This window comes from Mastigoproctus giganteus, chromosome 6, assembly GCF_048544385.1.
Source record: "Mastigoproctus giganteus isolate SK-2022 chromosome 6, ASM4854438v1, whole genome shotgun sequence".
Taxonomy (NCBI): Eukaryota; Metazoa; Arthropoda; class Arachnida; order Uropygi; family Thelyphonidae; genus Mastigoproctus; species Mastigoproctus giganteus.
In genome coordinates, this window is record NC_143580.1 from 143,269,567 (window position 1) to 143,284,146 (window position 14,580).

A 14,580-nucleotide genomic window follows, 5' to 3' on the forward strand; every position below is an offset into this window, starting at 1 on the left:
ACAGTGGCTGCAGGACTCTGAGTTCTTCATTCTGACAGAGACTTTGACAGATATAAAAGTTTAGTAAATTATTCAAATGAGAGTAGGCAGTTCAAGTAGTAGCAATTTCACTTTGTTTTCACTTTAATGAGCACGATTTTCAGTAGAAACATAGAGCATTTATTGTAGATAGTTCTAACTGGATTGCTTCAGGCAGAGATCAGTTTGGTGTAGGTGGGGATGTAGAGCAGGCTACAACAGATTGTGTCAGTTCATTCTTGTTTAGCTTGCGGGTTGGTAGAAGAGTCAGTGCTATATCAAGGTCTTCAAAGTTTTATGAGTACCTGTTTTTGATCGTGAAAGCATCGATCTGCTTAATGAATAAAGGAAGAGATGACCCGGGGGATATAGTTCAATAGAATTAGTTGAGTCGCATACCATACTGTCTAGTACAAGGCTACAAGATGATTTAGCCATCGGATTAGGTAGCCTTTCTGTGTGCATTCTGTTTTGAAGTTGTCATGTATATTAGTGCTGTTATATTGTAGCATGTGTCATCATCCTCTGATTGAACTCCAATTTCCATGTTGCTATTTTGCAGTTTCACTTTCTTCTAATTTTCAACAGTAGCTGATTTTGTTGTTTTGGGCAAGGTTGAGATACTGATCAGCATGCTGCTGGTTTCATTGACTATAGGTTTTTTATTGCAAGTTAGCACAATTTTGGCCTAAGTGGCAAAGGAAATGTTTGGTTCTATGGAGATATCTGTTTGGGTTGCAGCTGAGTGACTGTTTCTGGTAACCGATGCATATGATCAGCTAGGCATGGTTAGCAGCATTTGTTTTCTTGCTTCAGGGGATGTGACTCCATGCCCCACTTTATATTTCTTGATTTTTTTTTTTTCCCTATTTTCCAAAGGCCACAAGCTTTAGAAAATGCAGGATGACTTCCTTTAGTGTTTAGGCAAATAGGAGTGGAGGCTGTACAGTCTCCTTAGAGCAACAAATAGGACATACAGCATCACCATGGCATGCCGTCTGAGAATGGCTGTACTTCTGGCACTTAAAGCAGTGAATGCAATTTGGGCTGTAAGGCTGGATCTTGCAGTTTAAGTATCCTGCTTTGACAGAGAATGGAAGAGTCAGAGTACTGAATGTCAAAATGATGGACATGGTTGGTAGTAGATAGCCATCTTTCACAAGTCACTTTTTGTTCTCTAAGCTCTTGTACTATTTCTTCTTCAGAAACAGTAAGCCCCATTTGCTGATAATGCCCCTAGAAGTGTTATGGGGTGTAACTGACACTGGAATATTGTTAAATGTTGTTAATTCTAATCACTTTTCTGAATGATTTGGAAGCTTCAATTAGCTTCCAAATCATTCAGGTTGGAAACGCTTCACCATTTTGGACGATCCAACAACCTACTCTAAACATTTCTGGATTAGCTTGCCAACAGGGTGTGTTGATAATGAGTGCATTACAAGAAATGCTGGCATACCTGTATTTTGTTTTTCTGTTCGCAGTCTGTTTGGGGGATTCAAGTCATACTCTGAGACAGCGTTAACAAATCTGCCACCTGTGAGTGCTTTCTATAAATCTGCCTATAAATCTTCTATAAAAATTGCACTCTGTGTATTCCTCCTTTAAAAACTTCTACACACAAAATAGTGAGGTAATTTTTAGTACACTATGTACAGACTGTAATGCAAGGTATGTTGGCAAAGCCATTTGTTGTCTGGAGAATTGCTTGAAGGACCACTGAGAATGCCAGTTTGCCCAATCAGCAATAGCCATGCACTAATGTCAGGAGAGACATGACCTTCAGCCAAAATGTCCAAATTATTGATAGTGCATGAGATTTCAAGATCCATCACTGGCTGGAATCTATCCACATGTGCAGCACTAGACATAATTTGATAACAAATGAAGGTATACAAATGCATCTCACCTTTGAATCTGTACTGTTGCTCTTGAGTTGGATGGTTTTCTCTTATATACATATCATTAATACTACTTTTTTTTTTTTAGTTTTATAACCCCCCCCCCCCTTCCAGTAAGTTGTGAATGACCTGGGACATGCAGGAATCAATTTTGGAACATGTAGGAATATATCATTCACCATCATGCAAGTGTTGCATAAGAGTGGCTAGTATAAATGTGATGAAAGCTCTTGAGTCTGAATGTCTTTAGATTTTATGATTTTATTTTTAGCCCTTTAAGTATATTTTAAACACGTTAATTTACGTTTTAATCATTGATATTTTGATCTTTATTTTTTATTTTCGTAAATTTTTAATGATAAATATATTCTGAAGTCTGGTCAGGGTAATCAAGTATTACTCATGTATCCAGTTTCCAACCTCTAAAGGTTTTTTCAATTATGAATGTTGTATAATTTTGGAGCAATGTAGAATTGGGGTGGGGGACTAGTTACTACTTTATCCATACTTTTATACTTTGGATACAGGGATGATTAAGTGTTTATAAATGACTATTGCCCATCGTGGGTAATGTGACGAGTGGGATATCACAGAGGTTGGTGTTGGGCTCCTTACTATCGTAAGGTGATACATCAGCATGTTGTTGTAGAAAATTCTGGTCTGACCTCAAATGATACAGATAATGATACTAATCAAGATATGCTACATCAAGATTTAGAAAAACTAGGAAGAAATTCTGAAAAATGGCAAGTGAAATTTAACTTTGGTAAATGCATGATACTGACTGTACTTGCCTAGCACCAAAGTCAAGATAGTTGATAAGGAAAAAGACCTAGCAGAAACTGTATGGTGAAATATGAGCATCTCTGAGCAGTGCAAACAGACTAGGGCAGATCATGAGGGTTCTGTTAATGACATAATGAAACTTGTACAGTGGGGACAATGGGGTGATTATCTTGTAAAAGGCAACTGTTAAGCTACATGTGGAACCTGCATATAGGTTTGGAAACCTCATTTTCGGAAGGACAAATTTGTTGGAAAGGGTGCAGAGAAGACCCAGAAAGTTAATTGGGGATGCCAAAGGATATTCTTACCAAGAACGTTTTGGGATTCTGTAAATTATAATCTCATGGAACTTAGGCACATTATATTGTGACCTAATTGAAGTTTATAAGGCTTTAAAAGGGTTAAATCTTGGTAGCATCTCTACCCTTTCTTAGATCACACACACACACACACACACACACACACACACACACACACACACCCACCCACCCACCCACCCACCCACCCACCAGGTACATATATTCAAATTTAAAAAAAGGATGGGTACATAAAGTTAAATTAAAAAAGGATGGCTGCAGAATAGATGAGTGGAAATTTATATTTAGCCCAGAGTAATTGATTGGTGAAATTAACTTTTACCTAATAAAGTAACGTAGTTTCTGTTAATAATTTTGGATGGCCATGTTTGGTTAGAAGTGTTAAGATATAGCATGCAAGAACATCAGACATTTGGGTCACAATGTGTGCTCAAACCTTGCATATGACCACTGAGCTATCTCAGAGCCATATCCAGCTAGTGCCTAAAAATGGTGATAAATCCTTCCCTTCCCTTCCAGTTCATTTGCAATTCTCTAAAAAGAACACAAAGGGAAGGAGCTCAAAAATGGTTTCATTTTTATTCAAAGTAATCACCACCTAATTGAATACACTTATTACACGATCTAAAAGTTTCTGAAAAGAGTCAGTGAAGGTTCCAAATAGATGATGTTCAGTTCGGCAATTGTTTTTCTTTATGTCCTCATTAACCTGAAATCTCTTTTCTTTGAGGAAGTTTTTGGCTTGGAAAAAAGGAACGAAACCTGTTTGTGCAATATAAGACGAGTAGGATGGACAGATGATCTGCACAGTGTTATGTTTTGAGAAAAATGTCTTCATAACAAGTACAGAATGGGCATGGTCACTGTCATGCCCATCCCATACCAGCTGCCTTTCTCTCAAAATTGCAGCCTCACCTGGAAAACATGCTTCATTAGTTTTTTGAACCAGCTGCCTTTCTCTCAAAATTGCAGCCTCACCTGGAAAACATGCTTCATTAGTTTTTTGAAGCAACTGTATGTAGAACACAGCATTGACTTCCTTCTTTCAGTACAAATTCTCTGTGAATCACACTCAATTTGTCAAAAAACATGATCAGCATTATCTTGAATCTTGGAATTCTGTAAACAAAACTTTTTGTGCCTTGGTGATGATTTTGAACTCCAATGACACTTCACCTCTGGGTTGTACTGAAACACTCAACACTCATCTCAAGTGAAAATACAGTGGAGAAAAGCAGGATCATCTTGGCACGTCTGAATGAAGTCTTTGCACAATTTATTCATTGCATTTGCTCATCCATGAGGCTGTGCAGTACAAGATCTCTTGCCCACAATTTTCCAAACTTTTGTAACTCTATCCTCATTTTGAGAGGTTGATGGATGCCCACTTCTTGGGTCATGGTGAACATCCTCGTGTCCATTTTTGACTTAACATTTCATTACCCTAAACAATTTTTAATATTTCATACAATGTTTGTTGCAGAGTTACCTGATATAAAACAAAATTTGATACTTGTTTGTTGTTCCACTGCAGAATTGTGACAGGGAACATTAACTCTACTAAAGAAGCTGGTTGTTACTTACAACCTATAAGTCTACAGGACAATCTCTGTACCCTCATCTGTTGAATGAAGTTGGAACTATAACATACTAGCTGCATAAACAAGAAGATTCAGACCACTTGGAAAGCCAGAATATCACAACTGAGCAGCAGAAGAGACGTAAGCAGAAGAGCAAACAATGCAAGGAGCAATTGAACATTGATGTAGCAGTTATGGAGCAAGTCTACAAGATGTATCTAAAAGTGTACATGTCCTAAACTGACTACCGAAAGGCCTTTCCATGCCCCACAGCTGGATGTTAGAAACACTGAAGATCTACAAAGTCAACCCGACACTGACACACTTCCAAGAAGCAACCATGGTAAAATGGAGGAATACCATCACACAGTGGCATATTCAGGTATCATTGTGTGTGTGTGTGGGGGGGGGGGGCATGCAGACTAGGTCCAGGTACCATTGTAATGGGAGGCATGGCGACCAGGCTTTTGAGTTTTTTTAGAATGCCTCCTGCCTTCTTTTTCTTTAATTTCAAATTTTTGGAAGAGGGGCATATGCCCCTTCTGCCCACCCCTGAATACGCCCCTGTCATCAAGGTTGAAAACATCACGACCAGACCGATCACCATAGAAGAGGAATCTTCCAGGGAGATGCCCTGAGCCAACAGTGGTTCTGTCTAGCACTCAACTCACTGTCCACCATGCTTAACAAACAAGTATAAATAACCCCAAAAGAAAGAAGGAAGGGAAAACTTGTACTCTCTCTCAGTTGATATATATGGATGAAATCAAATGCTATACAGCAACCGAGAATCAATAACAGCTGCTCTGGATCATCAAATAGTTCGGCACTGATTTCAGGATGCTATTTGGCCTAAACAAAAGCAAGGCTCATTATTTGCATCAGGGAAATCCAAATGGCCAAAACTAACTGCTGAAGACTGGTGAAGAGATTGAAGCCATGACAGAGGGAGAGACCTACAAATATCTGGGACTGACGAAGGCTCAGCAGCTGAACACATGGAGATCAAGGCCCACATTCAGAAATATTATTATTAATATAAATACCTTTTCTCCTTTATGGGATTTTTTCCACCCACGTGTTGGGTACTGGTACCAAGTGCATGGAGTAGTTGGGTGTGTTCGGTTACTATTATTATTATTACTGCCGGTCGATGAGCTATCTGACTATCCTATAAGTGGTTAGGATTGCTTGGGGGAAATTATGCAGTCAGATGTAAATGGCGGATGGCGAGTAATGACGACTTTGCACTATCTTCAATTTATTCAAGTAATTACAACATGGATTTTTCAGGTTTGAAGAGTTACAGATGAAAGAAAGTAAATTAAGTCAGGTAAGAATAGTTTTTGTGATTGTATTTGCCTATTTTTGCTCTTTTGAGAGTGTTTTTGCTCAGTGCGATCACTACAGCACCAGCTGTATCGAACCCACTGGCACAGCCACTGATTTGAGTACATCTAAAAAGCACAAAAATTTTGAATATATTATACTTCAAACTGCTTGTGATAAGGTTATTTTGTATGGGAAACATAATGCTAATGACAGAATTAACTTATACTTAGTTTATAAGAGAGTTTTCTTTGTCTACTGGCATTTTCCCATGAAAATTGGAAAATTGCAATTTTTGACTTCTAGTGGGCCTACACTGGAAATAAGTACTTCAAACCACTACTTAAAATGTTAGCAATTGACTTACTGCTATGAAAGTGTAGTTAATTCAGAAATTATGGCTGAAAAATCAAATAATGGCAAAATCCTGAACAATGACTTAAAAGACTCCTCTGAAAATGAAGTTAGAGTGCTCAGGGAGAAAGCCCCTATTAATGAAGAAAATAATAATGAAATAGATAGCTGGCACCCTCAGTATTAGGAAAGGAAAAATCAAGAAACTATAAAAATTCCAGAGTTGGAACAAAAGACAGAAGAAGAACTAAAACTAGACTACTTAACAAATTTTACTGATCCTATCAAACAGGCAAAGGAAACCAGAGTGTATCTAGAAGAATATATGAACAAGCAAACCAACAGGATTACTTCTGCAATTAGGCTGCACATAGCGAACTGTTGGTCACTGCTTGAGCAGCACCTTATTGAAAAAAACACAGAGAACCAAAAGTTAAAAACAAAGTTAGAGATTACAACTGAGGAGAAGAACAACTATAAAACAATGAACACATTAACCTATGACCAAGCTGCAAAGGTTAATGGTAAACAGGACATAACTAGAGCTAAACAAATAGCTACTAAGCAACCTAATATAAACAAGGAAAGCAACATTATTATTGTGAAAGCAAAAAGTGACTCTACCCATAAAACGAGTGAGGCAGTTAAGGACACAGTTGTAAAGTTGACAAAGTTGAGGCCTCGTCTGAGAGAAATAAAGACAAACAACATGCAAAAAATCAGGAATAATGGAGTGCTGATTGAGGTAGCAAGCAAAAAAGATCTAAGAAAAATAGAAACCATCCTGAGGTGGAAAAACTGGGATTGCTCCCTGGAAAACCAAAAGGGGAAAATCCAAATATTACAATCTTTGATGTACCTGTGCCAGTAATAGAAAAAGAATTCATGACAGACATCTACTTCAAAAACTTTAACAATGAAATGACAATAAATGAATTTGCTGCTGAGTTCTTGCTGAAAAGAGCAACCAAAAAAAAAATAAAATAAAAAAGGAATAAACATATCAACATAATTGCAGAAATTACACAGAAAATTTGGAAGGTATTGCAGGGACAACAGCGAATCTGGCTGGACCAGTCATAGATTTAGGGAACATTTCCCTATCCCAAGATGCTTTAACTGCCATAAATATGGTCACATTACCAAAGAAATTGGTAATGTGACCACATTCTTTCTGCAGTCAGAAAGAATGTGTGTGTGTGTGTGTGTGTGTGTGTGTGTGTGGTCACTGTGCAGTAGCTGGCCATGATTACAAAAATTGCAAAAATCAGTCACAGCAGCCAAAATGTGCTATCTGCAAGGCAGCAAGGCTGACTGACTACACACATAGTATCAGGGGAGATAAATGCCCCTGTAATAAAAAAATGGTAAAACTTATACAATCTATGACCAACTGTGGGCCAGATTGAAAACATAAATGTGACTAGGTTATACATCTAATCTTGTCCAATTGAAAGAGCTGTTGTAAATCAGATCAAACTCAAATTAGAAGAAAATAATGCAGATATCTTGGTAATCCAGGAGCCTTTCACACACACATATGGGTAGGTTTCAGGGATACCCAAGAGGCTAATAAAATAATAGAATACACTCAGGCGTCACTTCTACAGCAATAGTAGTTAAAAATACAGAGGTGGGTCACCTCTGCTCCCCAGTGGGAGTGTGTGTCCATATCACCAGTGCTGTAGGACAGTTTTACATTATTTCACTATATTCCAGACTAAGTGAAGATACAAATACAACTACTGAATTGACACAAGCAGTCACAGACTTGCTACCTACAGCAAATATAGTGTGTGCTGATATCAACTGCTGGTCAGTCTTATGGCATAGCCGTACGGAAGACAGAGCAGGCGCACACAACGGCCAGATACTTTCAGACTATATAGCTACCTCACCCTTTCAAGTGCTAAATCAACCAAATAACCTCTCAACATTTAGCAGTACCATGTGGGAGAGTGACACTGATGTTACTTGCCACCAATTCAATAGCTTATAAAATTACAGAACTGGTGCACCCGGCCAGTCTGAACCATATAAGATCATAGAGCCATTTCCTTCAAACTAAACAGGCAATTACAAACAACCCAACACTCCTTGTGGGATATTAAAAGGTATAACCTTAAAAAGGTAAACTGGCAGATTTTCGCAGAACATAGCAGCTGAGCTGCAAAAACAGGAAAATGAGTGGTCTAGATCAGGCAACTGTAGCCTGGGCGAGCAAGCACTGATTATGACAAATATTTTAACAAAAACAGCAAACCTGTCTATACCATGGGAAAAAACTGAGGAAGCAGGCAGTTCGCTGGTGGTGCCCCGAACTGACTATACTCAGGAGAAGGGTACACCAGGCGAGGAGACATTTTCAGAGCCAGAACATCTTGGCCACAAAATGAGGTGGATGCACTGAGAGATTTTTTATAGAACTCTCAGGAATCAGTATACAGCACTTATAAGAGTCAACAAAAAGGAATGCTGGAGGCACTTGGTGGGAACTACTGGAATACTAGTAGAAAATTCCCCTTGGGGAATTTTCTACAGAATAGTGACCAAGAGGAGATGTCTTAGAAACTACCGTCAAACCAGATGGATCCCCAATCCTGTGTTGGGCGGATTCTGTAAATAGCATCCTAGACAGTATTATTCCGATTGACACTGGGAATCATTCCTCCACCCAGCTAGACATTAAAAAATAAAACAATGAATATGACAATGCCAATATTGAACCTCTGTTTACTATACAAGACTTAGAAATAGCACTATTTAAAACTAAAAACAATACAATTTTTGATAATCTCTTAGAGGTTGAGATTATCAAAAAAATTGTGGGAATAGCATCAGACAAATTAATAGCACTATATAATAACTGTATGACAGAAAGTATATTCCCAAAAATATGGAAAAAAGCAGTGTAAAGATTAATTCTCAAAAACCCTGAGAAAAACCTACTGATCCCAAATCATACAGACCAATAGTCCTATTCCCTGTACTAAGGGAAATATATACAAAAGACTAACATATAGCAGATTAGCTCAATACTACACAGATGCAGGTTTACATTCCAACAATCAGTATGGTTTTAAGTAGGGCAACTCTATGGAGGATGCCATGCACCACCTACTGACAACAGTTAAAAACTCAGAGAAGAAATATATGCTAGCAACCTCTACTGACTTTGCTGAGGCATTTGACTCACTCTGGTGGCCTAGTGTCTTTAGGAGACTCTGCCAGGCAAATGCCCCACAAAACCTCTATAAGGTAATAAACAGCTACGTTACAGACAGAAGTGTCTCAGTACACACAAAGTTCTAGGAATTAATATGCCCTGTGAATAAAGGTTGCCCACAGGGTTCAATCCTTGGCCCTTCCTTCTGGACGAATTTCTGGCTTCGGATCTGGGCCTGTGGAAAGCCTGGCATTTGCAGATGACATGATTTTCCTTGTAAAAGGTAACACGAGAGTGGTTGTAGAGAAAATATCAAATGCTACCCTCTTGCAGCTGCAGGAGTGGGCACAAATGCACATGCTCAAAATATAACCGGAAAAATCCAAACAAATACTTCTAAAAGGCAATTTGGACACTACAAGACGTCCACAAATCGAAATTAATACAACTACTATAAAAATGATAACAGAACTAAAATATCTTCGTGTGGTCTTTAATTCAAAATTAACTTTTTATTCCCATTTGACCTACTTGGCAAAGAAAGTGAGAAATTATGCAGGTATGATTGCCAGGATCAGTCGAGCAGACTGGGGGCTCAAACGAAAGACCCTGCCAATCATATACCGTGCAATGTTCCTACCTGTTATCACCTATGGAGCCGGTGTGTGGCTCACCCGCTCGGCCATAGTAAGAAATATGAATAAATTAGAACTGACACAAAGACAACAGTTAAAAACCCAGAGGAGAAATATATGCTAGTAACCTCTATTGACTTAAAATACTTCTTAGTATCACCAGAGCATGCTGTGAACTCATGCTGTGACTGCAGTATAAGTGCATTCCCATCTAGCTGATCCTGCATTTCTTCCTTAAGCAGAGATCCTTTTAATTTCCTTGGAACAGAACTTAATCTAACATGTCTGTAATTACACAATCCTTTGTGAATTGGCAATACATTTGCACATCTCCAGTCCATAGGGACCTCTCCTGAAACTAAAGATACTCTCATAATCATGGCTAAGGGTTTGCTTATCTCCTCTGTTGCAACCTTTCAAATAATTGGATAGATCCCATCTACTCTGGATGCCTTTTTTATGTTAAGCTTCTACAATTTCTCTTCCACTTTCCTCTCATTTATCACAAAATAATTTAGCTCCCTGTTAGATTTTCATGAACCTCTGGCATTCCCCACCCTAAAGAACTCATGTTGAATGTACATATAAAATACTTATTGATTTTATAATCTCAAATAAAATTTGGAATACCCAATATAGTAAATACCACAAGGAAAGGAATGGTAGTAATTACTATAAAGGGGGGGGGGTGTACAGCCAATATAACACACATGAATGATATGATGGGGTAATGAGATTTCAAGCCAGAGGAGAATCCATATTAGGAAATCTCTCACAAGGAATATCAAAGTGGACATGTGCACAAGTACCAACTTTAAAGGAGACAGTCTGAGAAAGAATAATTAGGACATATGAGATGATTGCTGTTGTTGAGTGTTAAGCACATCATTGACCATAGTGCCATTGTGTATTATATATATAATGAAGTGTGTGTTAACAGGCTGAGAAATATGGAATAACTCATAAGAAAATATTGCTGACTGATTACTGCCCCAACTGAAGAGCCCATCAGGGCTCCTCCAGTGTATGAGAGGACTCCAATCCAGATCTATAAAATGAATGACAAGTGACTAAACCACCACCACCACCACCACAAATGGCATGAGTGTGGTTGTGGCCGATGATAATTGAGATTCCAATTGAAAAAGTAACTAGGATGTGGCAGACTAGCAAATGGACATAAAAGAGATCATACTGAGACTATATATTTGTGAAATGAATTAGGGAGTTTTTGGAAGGTACAGATCTTTTTACAGATAAGTCTGTTCCATTAGTTTAACTATTCATGATACAATGAAATAAGGTTAAAGTGAGGGGAACATGTTATATCAATTAATAAAAAAATTTTAGTGATATTATATATATGTGTGTTCAAGTGTGTGTGTGTGTGTGTGTGTGTGTGTGTGCATGCATGCACACACGCACCTATTAAATGGAATATTTTTAATGGTTTTTTTTTTTTTCTTCCAATTTTCAAATTTTACTGCAATTTTTTTTTCTCAATTTCAATTTTTTTGAAAAGAAAAAAAAAAAAAAGCTGCTCAAAGGTTAAATAAATTTGTGGTACTGTAACAGGTAATGAGGGTCATCTACCTGCTAGTATGGACTAGGCATATTCATTCCTCTGTGTATGTGGTGAATGTCAGATTTTGATTCCTGTTACAGTGGTTTATAGATATGTTCCACATAATATATAATTTACCGTTACCACTACTGTAGTATTTATTATATTTTTAAAATTTTTTTATGATTTTTATATATGATTAATATGATTTTTAACTTAGGAATATGATGCCCACAGACTTTTCCTAAGGTGACTGATATATCTGCTGTATTGGTAACTTTGCTTTGCCACTTCATTACAAAATGTATTCTTTCTAAAGTTCCTGAGTTTTAGAAGTCAGTATTAGGTTTCAAAAAAAGGGAATTTTCAAAAAGCACCAAGTCCAATTCTGCCAGGTTTATGATGATCTCTTGCACTGATCATCATAAATCTGGCAGTACTGGGACTTTCCATTAGTTTTTGATACAGATGTAAATCATTATAAACAGTCACAGAAAGTAAAACAAATGAAATTATTGTAAACAAATATTACTAACACTGAAATAAATATGAACTTACAGCAGGATGAAACACATTTAAAGCTTCCACAGCAGCCTTTCCAGTTTGTTTGTATCCAAATATCAGATCAATCCAGTTGTGCAGATTACTAGTAACAAATTTTGATTCCAAAGCCTGTCGGTGGATTAACACAAACAGACGGGGGTCACCACGACACCAAGGAGGCAATTCAACATTATTTACTTGAATTCCTATTTGCCGAATTCCAAAATTAAAACCTAAAAATAAAATACTCTGTGATGTAATATATTCATTATTTCCCATTAAACAATTTTCTTCATATAAATTATTGAAACAGTGAACGGAAATGACATTACTTAAAAGTCATCACCAATCAGTCTATTTTCTAGGGCAAAAAAAAACACACCTTTTCCCTGGAATATGTTGCATAAATTCCCTTGTGTCTTATGGTCTGAATGCACACTAGGTGCATGCAGCAATTTTTAATTTTTTTTTTTTTTAGATCAGATTCTATACTGGCAGGAATGCCAACCCAGTGGCATTCATAGCTCTTGTTAGTGGCACACCAACTGATGTAAACAAAGAAAAAAAAAAAAAAAAAAAGTTAAAATAATCAGAATTAATATGATGTTTAAATTACACTTTATTTGGATTTAAATGTGGTAGGAACCCAAGATTCACATTTTCTGCTTTTTAGCCTATTTTTAATTTAATACATGTAAGGCATTGGTGAAGCTCATGACACTGATACTACAAGGAATCAAACATTTATTTATTAACCTATATTAAAGTTATTTTAGAAATGTAAAATAGTGTAAATTTTTTTATTGTAAGCTCTTACGCAGTAATTCCTTTGTATAGTTATCAAAAATATTTGGTGGAGCACGGGAGGTATTGATTTAGCATAAACAAGTGAAGTCTAAAACAGCTCACTAAAATTCCTCCACCATTTCCGGGGGGGGGGGGGGGAACCTATTTCTTTCTAGAAACCTTTTTCTGGAGAGGATTAGAGAGAAGTTTTATGTAGCTCCGACTTACTCCAATATATGAGATATTGACTCCCCCACTCCCACCCTGATTCTTCCTGATGACATCTACATGTAAAACAATAAGCAGCGAGATATCTGACCTTGGTAATCCCTGAATAAATCAGTGGGTCACCAGGTAATTCCTTCTGTATATCAAAAAGCCAGTGTGTATCTCTTCTAAAAATTAATGAGTTACCAGTGGAGAGAGAAAAACATATCTTCAGCAGCTCATATTATTGAGTTTTGTGGTTAAAAATTTGTAGTACTGAAGAAATGGGTGCAAGGGAGAAGAGGATGCTGACTTCAAACTGAATATATTAAATTATGCCAAAGAACATGGAACCAACTATATCTTTATTGCAATTAGTGGATTTCAGTGAAAATTTTACATGCATGCCTGATGCAATACCCATAACAACAACAATGCTAGGGGTTATTATTATTAGCCATATGGTGCAAGTTGTTGTTGTTGTTGTGTTTAACGACACATAGGCTTCTAGGGCCATATTGTGTCTTTCTAATGGTGAATATGAAATATTAGCTTAATTGTGATAACTATATTTTATGATATATTCCTATACGATTTAGGAAAGTAAATAGTTCTTTTTGATTAAAATCATCTCCCAGAATCTGTAATAAATTTATTGATAACTGCGTATTAGAAATTGACTTAAAGATGTCTAAGCGGATGGTTTGAAAGTGGGGACAGTCCACTAACAAATGTCGAATGGTCAGTTGTACTTGACATGATGTACATTGGGGAGCGCTGTCATTAGTTAATAGATACAGGTGAGTGAGGTGAGTATGCCCAATCCTTAGCCTTCCTAAAATTATTTCATCTCGCCTGTTTTTTCTGAAGCTGGATTGCCACAGCTTTGGTTCCAGTTTTATTTGGTAGAGTTTATTTCCTGGATAACCTTTCCAGATTAATGACCAGCTGTTATAACATACTTTATGGATAATGTGTTTGTAATCTGTATATGGAACTTGAAAAGTCTGCGAAATAGTGGTTTCTGGTTGTTTGGCTGCATGATCTGCTCTTTCATTGCTAGCTATTCCAGAATGTCCTGGGATCCAGCAGAATGTCACAGTTTGGTTCAATTCCTTACAGGCAAGTAACTTAGAATGAATCTGTTTTATTACAGGGTGAGAGGAATTGGTATTAGTATTTATGGCAGAGACAGCACTGAGCGAGTCAGTGTATATTAAAGAAGACAGAATTAGATGTTCAATAATGTGATCCAGAGCTAAGTTTATAGCATAGAGCTCAGCAGTGAAGATACTGCATTCTATTGGTAATGAGACATAAGTGCTAAATGATGGGAAGATTGCAGCAGCACCTACTCGGGTCTCTGTTTTTGATCCATCTGTATAGATTTTGCA

The 14,580-nt window shown here is 37.2% G+C and overlaps 1 protein-coding gene across 2 annotated transcripts in view; it reads right to left on the minus strand.

Moving 5' to 3' along the window:
* The window catches only part of LOC150084630 (lysosomal-trafficking regulator-like), an 813,382-nt gene that overhangs the window by 229,469 nt on the left and 569,333 nt on the right, over positions 1 to 14,580 (minus strand). For both annotated transcript variants that reach the window (XM_090375369.1, XM_090375368.1), the window contains exon 18: positions 12,209 to 12,426. In XM_090375369.1, coding sequence (XP_090231495.1) covers positions 12,209 to 12,426 — 218 coding nt within the window. The remainder of the gene's footprint in view (positions 1 to 12,208; positions 12,427 to 14,580) is intronic.